The sequence below is a fragment of the Camelus ferus genome, chromosome 14, assembly GCF_009834535.1.
Source record: "Camelus ferus isolate YT-003-E chromosome 14, BCGSAC_Cfer_1.0, whole genome shotgun sequence".
Classification (NCBI taxonomy): domain Eukaryota; kingdom Metazoa; phylum Chordata; class Mammalia; order Artiodactyla; family Camelidae; genus Camelus; species Camelus ferus.
The window spans coordinates 8727041-8746517 of NC_045709.1; the positions used below are offsets into that span (position 1 = coordinate 8727041).

The 19477-nt window shown below is 33.7% G+C and overlaps 1 protein-coding gene across 2 annotated transcripts in view; it reads left to right on the plus strand.

The window, feature by feature from the left end:
* RB1 (RB transcriptional corepressor 1) overlaps positions 1–19477 on the plus strand; it is a 106890-nt gene that overhangs the window by 47763 nt on the left and 39650 nt on the right. For both annotated transcript variants that reach the window (XM_032496148.1, XM_032496149.1), the window contains 6 exons: positions 2527–2614; positions 8064–8180; positions 9420–9476; positions 9565–9596; positions 9675–9751; positions 10811–11007. In XM_032496148.1, coding sequence (XP_032352039.1) covers positions 2527–2614; positions 8064–8180; positions 9420–9476; positions 9565–9596; positions 9675–9751; positions 10811–11007 — 568 coding nt within the window. The remainder of the gene's footprint in view (positions 1–2526; positions 2615–8063; positions 8181–9419; positions 9477–9564; positions 9597–9674; positions 9752–10810; positions 11008–19477) is intronic.

Here is a 19477-nt window from a genome sequence, read left to right on the forward strand (position 1 = left end):
TGACAATGACATGCAACAAATATATATCGAGTGCTCTTTGTGTGCCAGATATTTCACTAGTTGCTGAAGATACGATTGCTAGACATAGTTCTGCCTATCCTTAAGGGATACAACCTAGAGTGAGAATGTGTCCCATCTCAGTAAATAAAAAAGAAAAAAAAGTATCACTATTTGGTCTGTGTAACCTGGAAGGATTAGAACCATTTTTTTATGTCCTTTTCGTCACTTAACTTCCCACATCTAATCTGTTTTCAAGTCTTGTTGAGTCTACCTCCAGAGTATTTCTTAAGTCCATCTGCTTTTCTCCATTTCTACTCTTACCTCCCTTGTCCAAGATATTTCTCTTTCTCTTGGATTTTGTTTGCAGTAACCTGCCAGCTGATCTTGCTGCTTCTACTCTCATGACTGTTCCTCTCTCCGCACCACAAGTATGTTCTCCAGAGAGCCCCCAGAATAATATTCTAGAAATGTAAATCAGATCACGTTCACTCTGCTGTTAAAACTTGTGATTGCTTCCTGTTGCAGTTGGAATACAATGCAAATTCCTTAACAGTGCCTAGAAGATCTTTTATGATCTAGCTTATGTTATCTTCTCCAATCTCGTTTTCGTACTCAAGATGAACTAGCCAGTTTCCTGAACTCTCTAAGTTCTTTTGTACTTGAGGACCTTCACACTTGTTTCTCCTTCTTCTTGAAACTCTTCTTTCTTTTCTTTCTGTGAACAACCAGCTGCTACTCTTTCTTTAGGTTTAGCACAAATATTACTTTTTATTTTTTTATTTTTAAACACATTTATTATGATGTGATTCCTGTACAGATACTACTTTTTTAATGATTTATTTCTCTTTGAAGTATTTTCCTATATTATTCTTTCTCACAGCATCCTGCTCTATTCCTTCATAGTGTGTATCACAATTTGTAATTATAAATTCATTTGTATGTTTGCTTATTTTTGCCAATACCCACAGTAGCTTTTAAGTCCATACCGCATGGACCATGACTTTTTTGTTCCCCATTTGATAATTAGGACCCAGGATAATACTTGGTAGACAATCAGTAAGACTTTTCAAATGACTGTATGTACATATAAAAATTTATTTTTGTTTAAATACAGTAATAGGCTTATGACAAGTTAATGAGATGCCACAGAAGGAACTCTGTGAAGTAATGTTTGAACTGAATTTTGAAACATGTTAAGTAGTGTCACAGGAGACTGTGATGGCCTGTGCAAAGGCACCAAAGTATGAGACCACACGATGTGTCTGGGGAGCTGTAAGCAGCTCTGAGGTGATTTAACTAAGTAGGAAGATGAGATGGCAGGAGAGGAGGGTGGGTACTAGATCATGAAGGGCCTTATATTCCATACTCACAAGTTTGGACTTCAGCAGCTGTGCAGGATATACAATACATGGGGGGTTAAAGCAGGGATAGGATTAAATCAGACTTGATTTTTTGAAAGGTTACATAGTAGTAGTTTGTGAAGAGATGGACTGAAGAGGACATGGTGGGAAATAGACCTGTCAGTCTGTCTCAGCGGTTCTAAACCAGGGGTGCAAATTAGGATAACCTGAAGAGTTTTTATTTTCAAATTACATATGCCCAGACCCTGCTGCCGTAGACATAGGCAAAATCTCTGTCAAAATGATCTATTGCAGTAATTTGGTTGAGCGATGCTAAAGGTCTGAACCAAGAGGTAGGCAGTGGGAATGAAAGAGCAAGACTAGATTTGATAAATAGTTGATGAATTCATATTTAGCATATTCTTCTTCTTCTAGGAAGTGTAGATAGCAGTTTAGAGAGGCTTGACTGAGAACACCAAACATGTTTCATTAAATAATATTTAAGGACCTTTTCAGCCATAAACATTCTAGTTTTTTGCATCATTAAACACTGCCTACAGAGTAACAATGTGCTGCTATTCCAAAATTGGAACGTTAATATTTACCATATACCACCCATACATGCACAGACACACACACACAAAATTATACAATTAAAGAGATCTTAGGAGATTGACCTACTTTTATGTTTTAGCAATGATGATCTCTAAAATTGCATATGCTTTTATCTTAAAGATCTCTGTAAAGGACAGTCGGTTCTTTACTTGAGTTACTAAATATCTTACTGTCTGTTTTGAAAAATTTTAATATTTAATCATCATAATTTTTCTCAAAAGATTACTATTTTGATGCCATTTTTATGTTCTCTCCTTAAAATAATGTCATTACTTTGACCAGTTGTTTTATTGATATATAGTTTTATTAGTAAATAAGCATATCAGTTCTTTAATTACGAAATTACTGATTATGGACATACCCTTTCTTAAAGATTAAAGTGTAGTTCCTAGTTCCTTATGAACAACTGCACACTAAGGGTTTTGTAAAGTCTTAATTACTTCAGAGCACTTCTTAAAGATAAACAGAAGACTGTGAGATTGAAGATAGTATGTAACTTGTGAAGATACATATCATTTTTTCTTTTTGTTCCTTCTTTGCTTAACACTACTTCCTATTTTTTTTTCCATAGGACTGTTATGAATACCATCCAGCAATTAATGATGATCTTAAATTCAGCAAGTGATCAACCATCAGAAAACCTGATTTCCTACTTTAATGTAAGCCACGTATGAAGCATTTATTGTGATATCTTGGCAAAGAAATTTGAAATTAGAAGTTAAAATACTGAGTATTTTTTAAACACTCATTTCCCAATCAGCATGTAGTTGTCTGTTATCTTATTTCTTGCTTTTTTAAACCCTCCAAGTTAGATATTATCAGTAGCATTGTTTTATTTAGACTGTTATTTTCTCATGTTTACTATTTGCCTTGCTTACCATTCTTTCTTACAACTTAGACTTCACTTCCAAAATTATTTCCTTCTTTCTTTAGATACATCTTTTAATAATTCCTTTAATGAGGGTTAGTTTGGGATGAATTTACAAGGGTTTTGTTTTGTTTTTTGTCTTAAAATATCGTGTACTCTTATTTTTTGTAAGATAGTTTCCCTAGATCTTCAATTCTAGGTTGACCTTTACTTTCTCTTAGAAGTTTGAAGATACTACTTTACTATTTTCGTGACTCTCATGGTTGCTATTAAGAAGTCTTCTGTCGATCCAATTGTTATTCCTTTATAGTTAACCTATCTTTTCTCTCTGGCTGCTTTTAAGGTCTTTTCTTTGAAAGTGACATTAGACAGGATTTAACATTTACCATATCTCTATAGTCTTTTTCACTTAGCCCATTTTCATTTACATTTCTTGTGTGGCCCTGTCTGTGCACAGTGCAGTTTTCAACTCTTGATAGACCCTGAGTTTGATACCTGAAGGGTCCCTGCTACCCTCGCTCCCCTCTAAAAGGGGAGAGAGAAAGAGAAGGAATGAAAACTAGCATCTATATTCCTTGATTGCTCCTCCACTCCTTGTTTAAAATCAAATGATAAGGCTTGGGACCCACTGAAATGCTCTTCCATGCAAATTGGATGAGGCTAGGAGACATTAAAATTTGGCTTATTCTGGTAACTATGTGCTTCATGTAGTTAACATTCTGTTTAATGTCATAAGCTGCCTGTGGTTTTGTCATATTCTGTTGTCATCTTCTTGCTTGTACCCCCACCCCAGGAATTAACAAAGTATTTTCTGTCATCATATGCATAATTGTGTTGGCTCAGAACTTATTTTGTTTGTCCAGTTTGCATAATGTTGCTTTTATTTGTGGATTGTATGTAGCACAAGAATATTTCCCAAACATAGCTACCCAGTTACTTAGAAGTTTTAGAGGGGATAAGATAGAAGTAAAAAGAATGATAATCTCTCTCTTCTTAAATACTGATTTCAATATTTCCTCCAGCATTTGTAGTATGTAAGAACTCTCTTTATTTTAAAATACTTTAGTTGTGCAGAAAATTCTGCCTCAAAGACATTTTCTGGAGATTAAAGCTTAACACTAAATGAAACTTAACAGCTTAACTGCAAAGTTTTATGTACACTTCAAATCGCCTGTCTCAGAATGGGCATATCTTGAAGATCATTAAGTTGTTCTTTGACTTTTTACTTCTTTATTAGTTCAGGTTTCTTCATTTTAAAAATTAATGCCATCTCCTTCTGTGTAAGTAAAATCTTAGAAGCTATAGACATTTTTTTCTTCCAGTTTTATTGAGATGTAATTGACATACAGCTCTGTATAGGTTTAAGGTGCACAGCTTATGATTTGACCTACATGCATCGTGAAATGATTATCACAGTAAGTTTAGGGAATGTTCGTCATCTCATTTGGATGCCAAATAAAAGAAATCTAAAAAAATGTTTTCCTTGTGATGAGAACTCTTAGGATTTACTTTCTAAACAACTTTCATATATAACATACAGCAGTGTAAATTACATTAATCATGTTGTACGCTACATCCCTAGTACTTATTTATCTTACACCTGGAAGTTTGTACCGTTTGATCACCTGCATTCAGTTCCACCCCCTGCCTCTAGTAACTCTAGTAACTACAAGTCTGATTTCTTCTTCTATGAATTTGTTTGTTTTTTGAAGTATAACTGACCTACAACACTGTATTTGTTTCTGGTGCACAGAATAGTGACCCAATATTTCTGAACATCTCAAAATGACCACCACAGTAAGTCTGGTTACCATCTGTCTCTGTACAGAGATATTACATAATGATTGACTGTATTCCCCACACTGTACACTTCATACCTATGACTCATTTATTTTGTAACTGGAAGTTTGTACCTCTTTTTTTAAATTTGCATTTTGGTTACTTATTTATTTACTTTATTTATTTCATGATTTTTTTTTATTGAAGTATAGTCAGCTTACAATGTTGTGTTAGTTTCTAGTGATTCAGTTATATATATATATATTCTTTTTCATATTCTTTTTCCGTTATAGGCTATTAAAAAATATTGAATATAGTTCCCTGTGCTATATAATAGGGCCTTGTGATTTATCTATTTTTTTGTTTTGTTTTGTTTTGTTTGGCTAATGGAGGTACTGGGGATTGAACCCAGGACCTTGTGCATGCTAAGCGCATGCTCTGTCACTGAGCGATACCTCTCCCACTTATCTATTTTATATATAATAGTTAATATCTGCAAATCCTGATCTCCCAATTTATCCCTCCACCACTATCCCCCCTCGTGACTGTAAGTTCGTTTTCTGTGTCTGTGAGTCTGTTTCTGTTTTGTAAATAAGGACACTTGAGTCCTTTTTTCAGATTCCACATATAAATGATACCATATGGTATTTTTCTTTCTCTTTCTGACTTACTTCACTTAGAATAACAATTTCCAGTTTCATCCATGTTGCTGCAAATGGCATTTTATTCTTTTTTATGGCTGAGTAGTACTCCATTGTGTATATATACACCACAATTTCTTTATCTAGTCATCTGTCAATGGACATTTAGGTTCCTTCTGTGTCTTGGTTGTTGTAACTTGTGCTGCTGTGAACATTGGGGTATGTATAGTTTCCTCTAGATATATGCCCAGCAGTGGGATTGCTGGAAGATGTGGTAAGCCTATTTTTAGTTTTTTGAGGAATCTACATACTGTTTTCCATAATGGTTTCACCAAATGATATTCCTACCAACAGTGTAGGAGAGTTCCCTTTTCTCCACACCCTCTCCAGCATTTATCATTTGTGGACTTTTTAATGATGGCCATTCTAATTTGTACAAGGTGATACCTCATTGTAGTTTTGATTTGCATTTCTCTGATGATTAGTGATGTTGAGCATCTTCTCATGTGCCTCTTGGCCGTCTGTATGTATTCTTTGGAAAAATGTGCATTCAATTCCTTTGCCCATTTTCCAATTGGGTAGCTTTTTTTTTTGATGTTAAATTGTATGAGTTCTTTGTATGTTTGGATATTAACCCTTTATCAGATATTTTGTTTGCGAATACCTTTTCTTATCCATTAGACAGTCTTTTCTTTTGTTGATAGTTTTTTTCACTGTGCAGAAGCTTTTTGGTTTGAAATAGTCCCACTTGTTTATTTTTGCTTTTGGTGCCTTTTCTCTGGAGTCAGTTCCATAAAATCATCTCCAAGACTAATGTCAAGGAGCTTATCACCCATTTTTTTTTTTTTGAGTTTCTTGTCTTAGGTTCAAGTTTTTAATCCATTTTGAGTTAATTTTTGTGTATGGTGTTAGATAGTGGTATAATTTCATTTTTTTGAAACTGGCTTTCCAGTTTTCCTAACACATTTATTGAAGAGACTATCCTTTCCTCATTGTATATTCTTGGCTTTTTTTGTGGTAATTAATTGATTATGTATGAATTTATTTTGGAGCTCTCTATTCTGTTCCATTGATCTCTACCAATAGCAAACTCTTTTGATTACTGCAGCTTTGTAATATAGTTTGATGCCTCCAGCTTTGTTCTTCTTTCTCAAGAGTGCTTTGGCTATTTGGGGTCTTTTTTGGTTCCACACACACTTTTGTATTATTTGTTCTATTTCTGTATAAATATGATTGGAATTTTGACAGGGATTTTTATTGAATCTGTAGATTGCTTTGGGTAGTAGGGGCATTTTAACAACATTAATTTTTCCAATCTATGAGCATGGAATATCTACATTTATTTATGTATTTTTCAATTTCTTTCATTAGTGTCTTAAGTTTATATTGTACAGGTCTTTCACCTTCTTGGTTAAATTTATTCCTTGGTATTTTTTGATGCTATTGTAAGTGCAATTGTTTTCTTAATTTCTCTTTCTGATAGTTTGTTATTAGTGTATAGAAATGCAGCTGATTTCTGTGCATTGATTTTGTATCCTGTGACTTCACTAATTTTTCATTAGTTCTAACAGGTTTTTTTGTAAATTTAAAAAAATTTTATATATATAATATCATGTCATCTGAAAATAATGATAGTTTTACTTCTTCCTTTCCAATTTAAATGGCTTTTATTTCTTTTTCTTGCCTAATTGGCCTAAGACTTCCAATAGTATGTGGGATATAAGTTCCAAGAGTGGGCATCCTTGTATTGTTCTTGACCTTAGAGGAAAAGCTTTCAGCTTTTCACTGTTGAGTATGATATTAGCTGTGGGCTTGTCATATATGACCTTCATTTGATTGAGGTGCATTCTCTCTGTACGCACTTTGTTAAAAGTCTTTATCATAAATAAATGTTGAATTTTGTCTAATGCTTTTTCTGCATCTATTGAGATGATCACATAATTTTTATCTTTTATTTTGTTAATGTGATGTATCATTGATCGATTTACAGTATATTAAACCATCCTTGCCATCCCTAGGATAAATCACACTAGATCATGGTGTATGACCCTTTTAATATACTCTTGAATTTGGTTTGCTGGTATTTTGTCCTTACAAAATTTTGCATCCTTGTTCAACAGGGATATTGGCCTATGGTTTATTTTTCTTGTGGTATCCTCTTTTTGGTATCAGGGTAATGTTGGCCTCATAAAATGAGTTTGAGAGTGTTCCCTCATCTTCTGTTTTTTAAAACAGTTTGAGAAGGATTGGTAGTAATTCTTTGAATGTTTGGTAGAATTCACAATTAAGCCATCTGGTCCTGGACTTTTGTTTATTGGGAGTATTTTAGTTACCTATTCATTTTTCTTACTAGTAATCAGTCTGTTCAGATTTTCTGTTCTTTATGATTCAACCTTGGAAGGTTGTATGTTTCTGGGAATTTATCCATTTCTTCTAGGTTGTCCAGTTTGTTGGCATTTAATTGTTCATAGTAGTCTCTTATGATCCTTTGTATTTCTCTGTTATCAGTTGTAATATCTGTGAGGCTGTTTTTGATGGATAATGGAAAGGCTAACAAATCTGTTATTCCCTAACTTGCCAGCAGAAAATTTAGATAATAGATGTTTTAGTTGTACTCTTGTATTTTTTGGTCACTAGCATCCCAGAGTGGAATCCTTTAAGTTCTTCATATTTTGAGTAGTTGTATTTACCTAGTTTGTTGTGGAAATGTTTTCACAGTATAAACCATTAAAAGTGATGTCATATATTACAGAACAGGAAATATTAATTCTCTGATTAAACCATATCCTCAACATTGATTTCTGTCTTTCATTCTTAAAGAATTGCACAGTGAATCCAAAGGAAAGTATCCTGAAAAGAGTGAAGAATATTGGACACATCTTTAAAGAGAAATTTGCTAAAGCTGTGGGGCAGGGATGTATAGAAATTGGATCACAGGTAACTTGAGTTCATTTTGATTAGTACTTCTATATAGTAAATAATTTCAAATGCAACATTTGTCCATATTGTATGAATACTGTAATAGTGTTTGTCCAATAGTATAAAATATTGGCAGATATCATATCCCAGCTGCATGAGTATGCTACTGTTTATGGAAAACTTTATGGGACTAACTCCCCTCACTCAATTGCAAAAACCAAAAGTAAACATGCAGAAAATTTTAGAAAAATTTTAGAAAATACAAGTAAGAAAAAACACTTAAATCTTGACAATATTAAGTTTTTGGTGTATATTCTTTAACTTTTATATATATTAATAATCATGTATGCATGTACTTATATGAATAGGATCATTTTATACATTGATGTTTATCTGTGATATTATTGAATGATACTATTTTTACTGCTGTTATCATTATTTCAGAAAATCCGAAACTAAATTTGGTAAGATTATGGGCTCTGGATCAGAACCCTGAATTTATATCTGGTTCTGTCATACATAAGCTGTCATTTAAATTCTCTGAGTTTCAGGTTTTGATATTTTGCTCTACTTTGCTATGTGGCAGTAATGAGGTAATATGTAAAAATTATATTTGAAAACTGTAATGTACTATCACACATTTATTTCAGTCTAGTGAGGTTATATTTTGATGTCGTCAGTGTTTTACAGAATTATATTTAAAAGTTCTTTTTGGTTATATTTGAAATTTGTACTCATAATTTGCAATGAAGAAATGTGTGTATATCTAAAATGTGACTATTTGTTAGACTAATGGAAACTAGTTATTTGAGTAAAACTTTTTGCTGATAAGATCAGTTAGTCTGTTATTTGCCTTGGCCATTTTTATGGAAAGAGACAATTGTCTTAATCCTGGAGAGCTATCTTGAAAATACATGTCCTAGGACACAAAAAGTATTACATTAGTATGTAAAATGGTTAAAATAGTCCCAGGGACATAGTATGTTCTTAGTACATATATGTATGATGAATGATGTAGACTAAAGTGAAATAAAGGAAAACCAAGTACTGGACCTCTTCTTCTGAAAATTTATCAGGAATGCTAACCTTCATTTTACACTGAAGTCTTGAGTTTCAGGTGTGCTAACTTTTGTGATGTCTTGGTAGCCATATTCCTAAGAAGGGCCAGAAATGTGTCTCAAGAGAAAACTTAAAAAATTAGTAATTGTTATGGTTTTCTAAAATAGTGGAATCTAATTTTTGTTTGTTTGTTTGTAGCGATATAAACTTGGAGTCCGATTGTATTACCGAGTAATGGAATCCATGCTTAAATCAGTAAGTTAAGAAGGACATAATAGAAAAAAAATTCAATGCCAACATAAAAAAAGTTTTCAGTTAAAAATTTTTTTTTTATCTGTTTTAGGAAGAAGAACGATTATCCATTCAGAATTTTAGGTAAATTTTTGTTTTAGTAAAACAATTTCTTCTTTATATAAATGTAAACATTATAAAATCATTCTCTTCTTCCTTTAGCAAACTGCTGAATGACGACATCTTTCATAAGTCTTTGTTGGCATGCGCTCTTGAGGTTGTTATGGCTACATATAGCAGTAAGTTAAATTTTAGTAAATAAATATTTCAGTTCAATTTAAAGTTTAAAAAAACTTACCTAAGGTGTTATGTGGAGTTTTTTTTGTTTTTTGTTTTTTGTTTTTTTTTTGGTTGGGGGTGGGGATGGAGGAGTTAAGGAGAAGAAATATTTTAAATCAAGAATGAAGTATGTAATTGTTCACCATAAACCTTATAAGTGGCTTATTAAGCTGAATTATTTCAGGTCACCTTGGAAATAGTTTCACTGGGCTCCAGTTCTGGGCTGTCCTGAATCCAGGACACTTGACTATTGAAATCCCTTCGAAGGCTTATGAGATTGTAAAATGCCTGAGGAAGCACTATCACTGATATGGAAGCACTGCTACATATATATTCTGTGGTCATGATACCAAAGGTTGGAGCTAGAATCCACCAGATAAACAGAACAGAGGCCACTGGTAGTGCTTTTTTAAAATATAATTTTAAACACGTATTATTTTGCAAATAACGTTGCAAATGTCAAAAAAAAGCTTTGTTTGCATAAAAACTAAGGAAGGAAATTTAAGGATCTAAGGATTCAAATATATAATGAAAGAGAAACTTAAATTAGTAAATAAATATGGAAAACTGAATCCTCATTTATAACCAAGAAGTGCACAATTAAAACAGGTACCATTTTCTAACCAATCAAATTAACAAAATCTTAAGGAATCTTTTCCTCCCTTAACAAGGGATTAATGAGACAGTTAAAATGGATATGCTAATACATTGCTGGTTAGATGGTAAACCTGTCCCTGATACAAGTCTAGGATGTTTAAACCTCTGAAAATTGGATATAAGCTATGAGCCTTCTATCTAGGAAAGACATCTATGCACATACTCAGACTTTGGAAGCTTGTTTCCTGGGAGTCTGTGGATCCCGGAATAAAAAAGTCTGTTCTAAATAAGAATTTTTGCTTAGCCTTTCTACTGTGTTTTAATTTTTTTTTTTTTTTTGATAAAACCTTCCAACTGAAAAATATGTTAGTTCAAGGCTTAACAATCCATACCTAAGTTACATTTTTTTCTTTCATTTTTAGGAAGTACGTCTCAGAATCTCGATACTGGAACAGATTTGTCCTTTCCATGGATTTTGAATGTACTCAATTTAAAAGCTTTTGATTTTTACAAAGTGATTGAAAGTTTTATCAAAGCAGAAGCCAACTTGACCAGAGAAATGATTAAACATTTAGAACGATGTGAACATCGAATCATGGAATCCCTTGCATGGCTCTCAGTAAGTAACTAGCTATTATAGATATTCATATGTGTATGGCTAACAGTCATCTGTTAGTGAGAGCTGTTTTGTTAAAATGTACCTCAAGAACAAATATGCAATTTAATGAATAATGTGATTTCAGTGTATAGCCCAAGAATCAAGAGGAATATTAGAACGGAGTTTTCTTTGAGCTCCCAGACCCTCTGATACAGCAATTTATTTATAAATAGCTTTTCTTAAAGGTTAGCACTTTAAAACAAAGCAGAATTCTTTAAAATATTTGGGAACTTTAAAATAGAGGTGTCATGTTTGAAAATTTAAATGTCTGTACTTAAATTTCAACAAAATGATAGAAGTTTTGAAATTATCCTATTGAGATGATTTAAAAGTACAAAGTTTTAGTTCAATTTAATATGATTTTTTTGTTTCACTGTTGACAATAGTCCAAAAATCTACACAATTACAGTTGTTATTTATAGCCTTAGAAGGGTGCAAATCATATTCCTGAGGTATTCTATCTATAGCATGTAAGCTAGCGGCAAGGCTTTATTTTAGTAAAGGTGGCATTTCCTATGTAGTGATCGTAAAATATTTACATGAAGCTCTTCTGTTACGCTCTTTAAATCTGCAGAGTTGGATAATACTTTGTTAATCATTGGGTTTGTAGATTTTTAAAGTTGATTTCTTTTGCAGCTGTTGCATGCTAAGCAAATATCTTCATTTATATCAGTAGATAGAAATGGCAATGAAAAAATTGACTTTAGTTACATTAGAATCCAATCTGTATATATAAACTTAATTTAAATTTTTCATATTTAAAAAATGTAGTGGTTAAGAGATGACTTGTTTCTTACTGCTTTTCTTGTATTCCTGTATAGACAGTGGATAGAAAAGGAAGGAAGTAGGGGAGTTTGGTAGAAAGACATTATATTGCTATGATTGAATTTGGTAACTCCTTTAAAGTAGCAAAAATAAATAAACAGATTAATAAATAAAAAAAGGTAGATAGAGTACTTTCCTGAGGCTTCTGTGCCCTCTCTTCCTAGAAAATTGAAATCAAGACATTACTGTATCATCTGAAAGTGACTATTCTCATTTCTTTTAGAGAACTGCATTTATTTCCATCAACACACATCTGCTGTATGCCTTGCATTGAGGTTGACATTGTGAGGATACAGAAAAGACATGAGCTCTGAAAATTGTGAGGAAATAGTAGAAATTTACTGCTTAAAAATTGCTTGTGTTCAAACCTGTTTAGTTTAATTACTGGCATTCTAGGATTCTAAACAATATTCCTTTATTTTTGAGAATTTCTAGAGAAAAAGTGATGTGCACTAAGTCTGGAAAAGGGTACAAATATTTTAATAATAGCGAAGTGTGGAAGTCATAAGCCTCTGAATTTAAATTCTAAGTGTGGCAGATCTAGGGGATGAGGTTATAGATGATTTTTTTAATGTTTGAATTTTTAAGAAATTAACACATATTGCTTTTTTAATCATAAATGGGGTAGAGTGGTAGTGGGTAACTATGAAGATAAGTCATGACACACAAATAGAATATGTGAATTTTTCCTGTGAGAATAATTGGCATTTTAGAGAAGAGACATATCATAGACATATATGAGCTTTGATGGACTTTAGGGTTTTTTTCTTTATTGAAGTATAACATATATATAGAAAGTTATAGTAACAAATTATAGTTCAAAGAATTTTTTTTTTTACAAATTGATTTTCTTTTAACAAATTGAATTTTTTACAAATTGAGTATACCCACATTACCAACATACAGATCAAGAATCAGAGCAGACTTCCATGGTTTTTTGATTCTTACATTTCAGTAAGAATCTCTCATTAAATGGTAGAGATTTCAAACATGTTCAAACAGTGTTGTTTACCTAGGGGAACATCAAGTGAGATATAATGAAAGAAAGAACATGATTGTATTTTTAATGGTCGCCTGGGGAGAGAGTTAAGCATCTCTGCTTCACAATCTTGAGAAATAATAAATCAAGAACAGTAACTGCAAGAAGGAATAAGCACGCTCCTGTTTCTTGTGATCTCGGAGAGATTAACAGGCAGTATATGAATGTAAAATGCTAAACAATCTATTGAAAAAACCTAGTGAAATCTTGTTCTCTGGAAATTTGGAGGATTAGAGGTAATTTAAAATGAACCCTACCTAAGGGTTAGATTGAATGACTTACAATGTTTAGCCTCTTGACTCTGTTAAGCAGTTTATCTTAAGACTATTTCTCTCACAGCCACCAGAGAAATCCTTTTATAAGTGCAAATCTCATTATGCTAATTCCTCAGGTAAAAACCTTTTGTGGAGGACTTCTGCATCTGGTATTATGGAGGAAGACCCTACCATACGACTCCCCACAAAAAAGGCAGCTCTGAAACCTGTACATAATGCTACATAATATACCAAAAAGCAGCTGCCTGAAGTCACTGTACTTTTAGAGCAAACAGGAGCTGTGAACCTAGGTAGGGAGCTTTTAGCCTGGGGCTAAGTGCAGTTGGGAGGTATAGTAAGGCGGGAAGGAAAGTGCCAGTGGGAAGATTGTTGGGCTTTGTGACCAGGGAGAATAGGGAAACTAGAAAACTGACGCTGGGGAAACGTTGGCCACTGAAGAGAGTGAAAGAATCCTGCAGAGGAAAGAGCCAGAGAAAGAGTGCTCAAATTCTGTCTGCCTGCATCTCTGACTGAACTTGAATCATTGCGGTGTGACAGATTCAGAGCAGCTTAATGAAAGACAGGAGATCTGAACTGAGACAGGAGCTGCTGCCCAATAGTTCACATCAGGTTCAGCAAAAATAATTACCTGCTTTAAAACAAAACAAAAATGCTCAGTTTGAGAAAAACAGAATACAGGAATCTTTACAACTGAAACATTTACAATATTCAGGGCACCAGTCTAAAATTACTTGGCATGCAGATAGGGTCAAAGGGACCAAGTGCATGTTTTTAGATCGGGAGCTTTAAGTAACTGCTTGATGCCTCGGAGGCTCTCCTTTAGAAGCTTTGTCTCCTCGTTTTTTCTTATGTCAGCAGTTCAGAGTGTGGTCTGTAATCCTCTGGTGGTCCCTGAGACCATTTCAGGGAATCTGCAATGAAAAAACTATTTCATATTACTCTTAATATGTTATTTATCTTTTTCACTCTGTTGACATTGATGCAGATGATGTAAAACTTCTGACAACTTTGCATGTATCAAAACAGTAGCATCAGACTGGATTGTAGTCATTCTTCACCACCACAAATTCCCAGTTAAAAATCAAAACATGTCCGTTTCATTTAAGAATTCCATTGATGAACCAGTAAAAATAAGTATTTATTTTATTAAGTCTACATTCTCAAGTACAGTGTGATTGAAAACAACTGACAATAAATGTTGCCAATGATAAATTTTGAGTTTTCAAGTGAAAATTTGAATTTCGTTAGTTTATATCCACTGTAAGCAGGTCGGCTTCCCAATACTTCAAAGACTTTTAACTCAGTGGTGGTATTTAAATGTGATTTTTTGATATTCTGTAAAGAGATTCATCAACATTGGCAGGATCCACATAATGCAGTGAACTGATATTTCCAAATGACCAATGCATCATGTTATAAAGTCATGCATGGGTGAGAAGTTTATTCGAAGTTTGAGACAGATCAGTGGCTTTTAAGAGCTCAGAATATGGAAAGTTTATTTTTGTTCACTGATACATTCCACATTACAATTAACCTTTAAAAAACTACCACTTGTTGAATTTTGGGGTAGTGTCAGAAAAGAATATCCATAATGACCTGAAAAGTCTATTAAAATTTAATTTAATTAAACTTTAATATTTAATTACCAAGTACAGTAAATATTGATATATGTAATCACACGAACAAAAACTTTTGAATCCTCGGTAATTTTGAGAATGTAAAAGGTTATGACCCAAAATGTTTGAGAATTCCTGCCTTATATTCTCTTCTCGATTCAGCCCTAACTGTTTATGTTACTCACACAGCTGTATTTGTTCCTGCCTGTCTAAGTCTTTGTTCACTTCATAGGCCCCACTTGAAATGCTTTCCCCTTTTTGTTTACCCGATTTTCAGGTCTACTTCCATTTTGCCTTTCACGGCCATCCTAGTTTATAGTCATTCTTCCCTCCTTTACAGTTTCACAGTGTTTATCTATACTACTTCCTCGGCATTAATAAACTTAATCTTATTACAGGTAAGTGTCTCATTTTAAAAGAATTAATGAGTGGAAAAAGCACTTAGAACAGTATCTGGCTTTGTATTATAAGATATGACAATTAATTACATAAGTGGGAATGAAGGACAGAGAAAGGGGCAACTAATAATGACATCCAGGTAGTGTCTTTCATGAAGATACCCAGGATTGAATGAGATTTGCTTAGGAAGGTGAATTCCGTTTGATTATGCTAAGTTTGAAGTGATTGAAAAATTTTTTATTGAATTTTATCTTTGTAGATTTACTATTAATACTTCTTGTTTTATTTTGTAATTGGTTGCTTTATGCTTTATAATATAAATCTTTACCTTCCCATGGTTTACCTTTAAATAGCATTACCCCACTTCACATGTAGCATAAGAACCTCAGAACACTGTACTTCCATTTCCCCTTTCCTAACCTTTGTGCTGTTGTCATGCATTTTACATCGACATAAGTTATAAACCCCACAATACATTACTTTTGCTTTAGAGTGTCAATTATCTTTTTTAAAACCTAAAAAAATATGTTGTGGGGGAGGTAATTAGGTTCATTTATTTATTATTTTTAGAGGAGATACTGGGGATTGAACCCAGGACATCGTGCATGCTAAGCATGCACTCTGCCTCTTGAGCTACACCCTCCCCCCTTACCTTTTAAACAGAGTTAAAAAGAAGTATTCTTAGTTACTCACATATTTACTGTACCGTATCTTTTAATTCCTTGTGTAAATCCAGATTTCCATCTGGTAAGTACGGTTTTCCTTCTACCTGCAGGACTTCTAAAAAAGTTTTCTTTTATTCAGGTCTGTTGTGTCTTGCAGCTTTCTTACGTCTGAAAAAAAAATCTTTATTTCATCTTTGGATTTGAAAGATTTTGTTAGATATAGAATTTTAGGCTGACCCTTTTTTTTTCTTTCGACACTTAAAAAATGTTGCTCCACTGCTGTTGGCTTGCGTTTCTGATGAAATCTGTTCTGTTTTTCTCTGTATGTATTTTCTTTCTGGGTGCTTTTAAGATTTTTCTCTTTATCACTGGTTTTAGGCAGTTTAATTATGATGTGCCTTGGTTTAGTTTCCTTCATATTTCTGTTGCTTGGAGTTCTGCTTCGAAACATGGGCTTATAGGTTTCATCAAATGTGGACATTTTGGGCCATTGTTTTCTTAAAATGTATTTGTTGACTCCTCCAGCCCTTTCCCTCAGGGATTCCGGTCACACATGTACTAGGTCACTTCAGGTTGTCCTAGAGCTCACCAATGCTCTGTTCTTTTGCTGGTGTTCCAGATGTTTTTCTTTCTGTTTCATTTTAAACAGTTTCTATAGCTGTGTCTTCAAGCTCTTTATTTTTTTTTCTTCTGAACTGTCTAATCTGCTGTTAATCTTACCTACTGTATTTTTAATCTTAGGTATTATATTTTCCATCTCTAGAATTTTGATTGGAATTCTTTCAAAAATTTTCTGTATCTCTCTCTAACATGTTTGTGCTTTCTTTCACCTTTTTGAACATATGGAATGTAGTTATAATAATTGTTTTAAAGTCCCTGTCTACTAATTCTAACATCTCTGTCTTTTTAGGACTGTTCCTGTTGACTGATATTTCTCCTTTTAAGGGTCATATTTTTCTGCTTTTTGTCCTGCTTGGTAACTTTTTACTGGATGCCAGATGTTATGAATTTTACCTTACTAGGTCCTGGGTGTTTTCATATTCCTTTCACAATTCTTGAGCTACGTTTTGGGACAGCAGTTTAGTTACTTGGAAACAGTTTGATCCTTGCAAGCTTTTGTTATTGTTTTTAAACAAAGCCAGAGCAGTCTTTAGTCTGTGACTAAGGTTTCCTCACTATTTAGGCAGTGCCCTTCTGAGTGCTCTGTCTGATATCCCATATATTACAAGGTTTTTCCACCCTGGCTGTGGAAGTCAAACTCTCCCTGGCCCTGCGTCAGCTCCTGCAATGGTTCTGCTGCTTCCAGTGGCTCTTTTCCTGCCTTTGGGTGGTTGGCCTGCGCCGATCAGTACTCGGCTGAAGACCAGAGTAACCCTCTGCAGACTCCTGGAGCTCTCTCCTTTCTGTATAGCTGTCTCCTCTGGGGTGCTCTGTCCTGCTGATTTTAGCTGCCCTCGCTCGCCTGAATTCTCAGCTCTGTTTCTGCAACCAGGGAGACCACTGGGTCCTATTTCAGTTTCTCCTGCCTGCCTTGTAGCCTGGGAACTCTCCAGGCAGTAAGCTGAGGTGAAGGTGGGGCTTCCATTTGCTTTCCTTCCAGGGATTGCTGCCATGTACTGCCTGTGGTGCGCTGTCTAGAATCTGTTATTTTAGTTATGTCGTTTGATTTTGTAGTTAAGACAGATCCAGTCTCTGTTCCTTCATCATGGCTGAAAGGGTTATACATATAGTGTTTAGTGATTGATAAAGTATTTATAAATATGTATATTTAAAGAATATTTAGGGTGTCATTTCTATTTTCCTGTATTAAATGCATCATATCTTCTGAATAATGTCGTTTTGGAGGGATACTTACTGTATGGAGAGCATGGAAGTACTAATAATTAACTGTTGTATTAAATTTTAGTAAGTCACAAGAAAGCTGAGCTTCCTTTAAATGTTGTCAAATATAGCTGACTCATTAAATTGGATTCTGTCATACTTTTTTTTTTGTCTTCACTAAACATTAGCAGGCTTCTTCATTTAGTTGCACAAATATTTGGCCAGAGCACTTTTATATAAGAAAAGGTTAAAAATGTTTCCTTTTTATTATTTCTCCAAATTTTAAATGAAATCCTATTTTACACTTCAGTGCAGCTTGTAATGAATAGCTTATATTTTTACAGTCCTGGTTTGATGACAAACCTGTAAACATGTTTTTAAGCTTCTTTGGTATTCTTTTGAAATGTCAAACCTGACAGGAAGTGAATACAAAAGGGAGAAAAGCCTGTCGCTCTGAAAAAGCCCAAAAGGATATCTGTCGTATATCCCTATGGTAGATCATTAACCTCTGGTGCACTTTGTACAGAGGTTTTTGTATTTACCATAAGACATTTTTTAAAGCTGTATTTTACTAAGAGCTATGTCTTAGAAAGGCGAGTGAATTGTAAGATGATGATGAAGCCATCTTTAACCATTTTAAAAACTATAGGTAAGGATGGGGAAGCAATATGATGCCATGTGTCTATGCAGCAGTCATGCTGCAATAATGAAAACTGTCTTATTTTGGGTTTTTAAAAAGCTCCTCATAAGTTATTTAAAACAGCTATTTATTTATTTATTTATTTATTTATTTTGCCAGCAAGAGAAAAATAAAATGAAAGTTTCATTTTTTAAAAATTTAATTCTTTCTGAAAATGTCATTAAGGCTTTAACCTTTCTCATTCTGAACTATGTGTTCCAAATTTCTTGCCCTTAACTCCTATAGGTAATTAGCTTCTCAAGCGATTTAAGAGACTTGACTTTACCATTCAAAACTGAAATTATTTTGTTCTGAATGTAACTTTGCCTCTCAATATCTATATTTTTCCATTACTTTTCAAGTTATCCAGGCTTTGGTACTGAGCGTCTTTTCCTTTTTCCCTCTATAGTTACATATAGAGTTTTGTAATTTAAAAAAACAACAAAAAAAAAGTTTACCATGTCTCATATTTTTTTCATTATTATGTTAAAAATATTTTTTTGTTTACATTTCCCTAGATCAGATCATCACCCTCTTACACTTAACCTACTGTTAGAGACTCCTGCTTGGCCTCCCAGCTTTGGCACTGCTCTATATTTTATACTTTGGTGCCAGGTTAATTTTGCTAAGTGCTTATTCATGCCGTACTCCTGTTCAGGAACCTACAGTGGCTCCCTATTGCCATTCAGAAAAGGTTAGCCTCTTTGGTTGTGATAATCTGGCCCTGCCTGACCTTTCCAGCCTTCCACTGTTCCTCAAACACATGTCCAAAGAGTTCTTTCATCTCTGGAGCAAACCACATTTATCCTGTGAGAGAGAACATGGCCTAACTCGGGACATGGAATCAGAAGACCTGGCATTAGGTCCTGACTCTTCCATGTACAAGTTAATGTCTTTGTCTTAGTTTCTTGCTTTGCAAACTGAGACAGAACAAAAGATTTGAATATTTCTAGTTCAGATATTTCATATGTCTACAAAACTATTTAAAAGTAAGAATTATTTGCCACTACTGAAGGTAAATGCATATTCCTTTAGATTGCTTCATAATTTGTAAAATATTGAAGAAAAATTTTTCAAAAAAAAGGTAGCACAGAGATCTCATTTCCCTATTC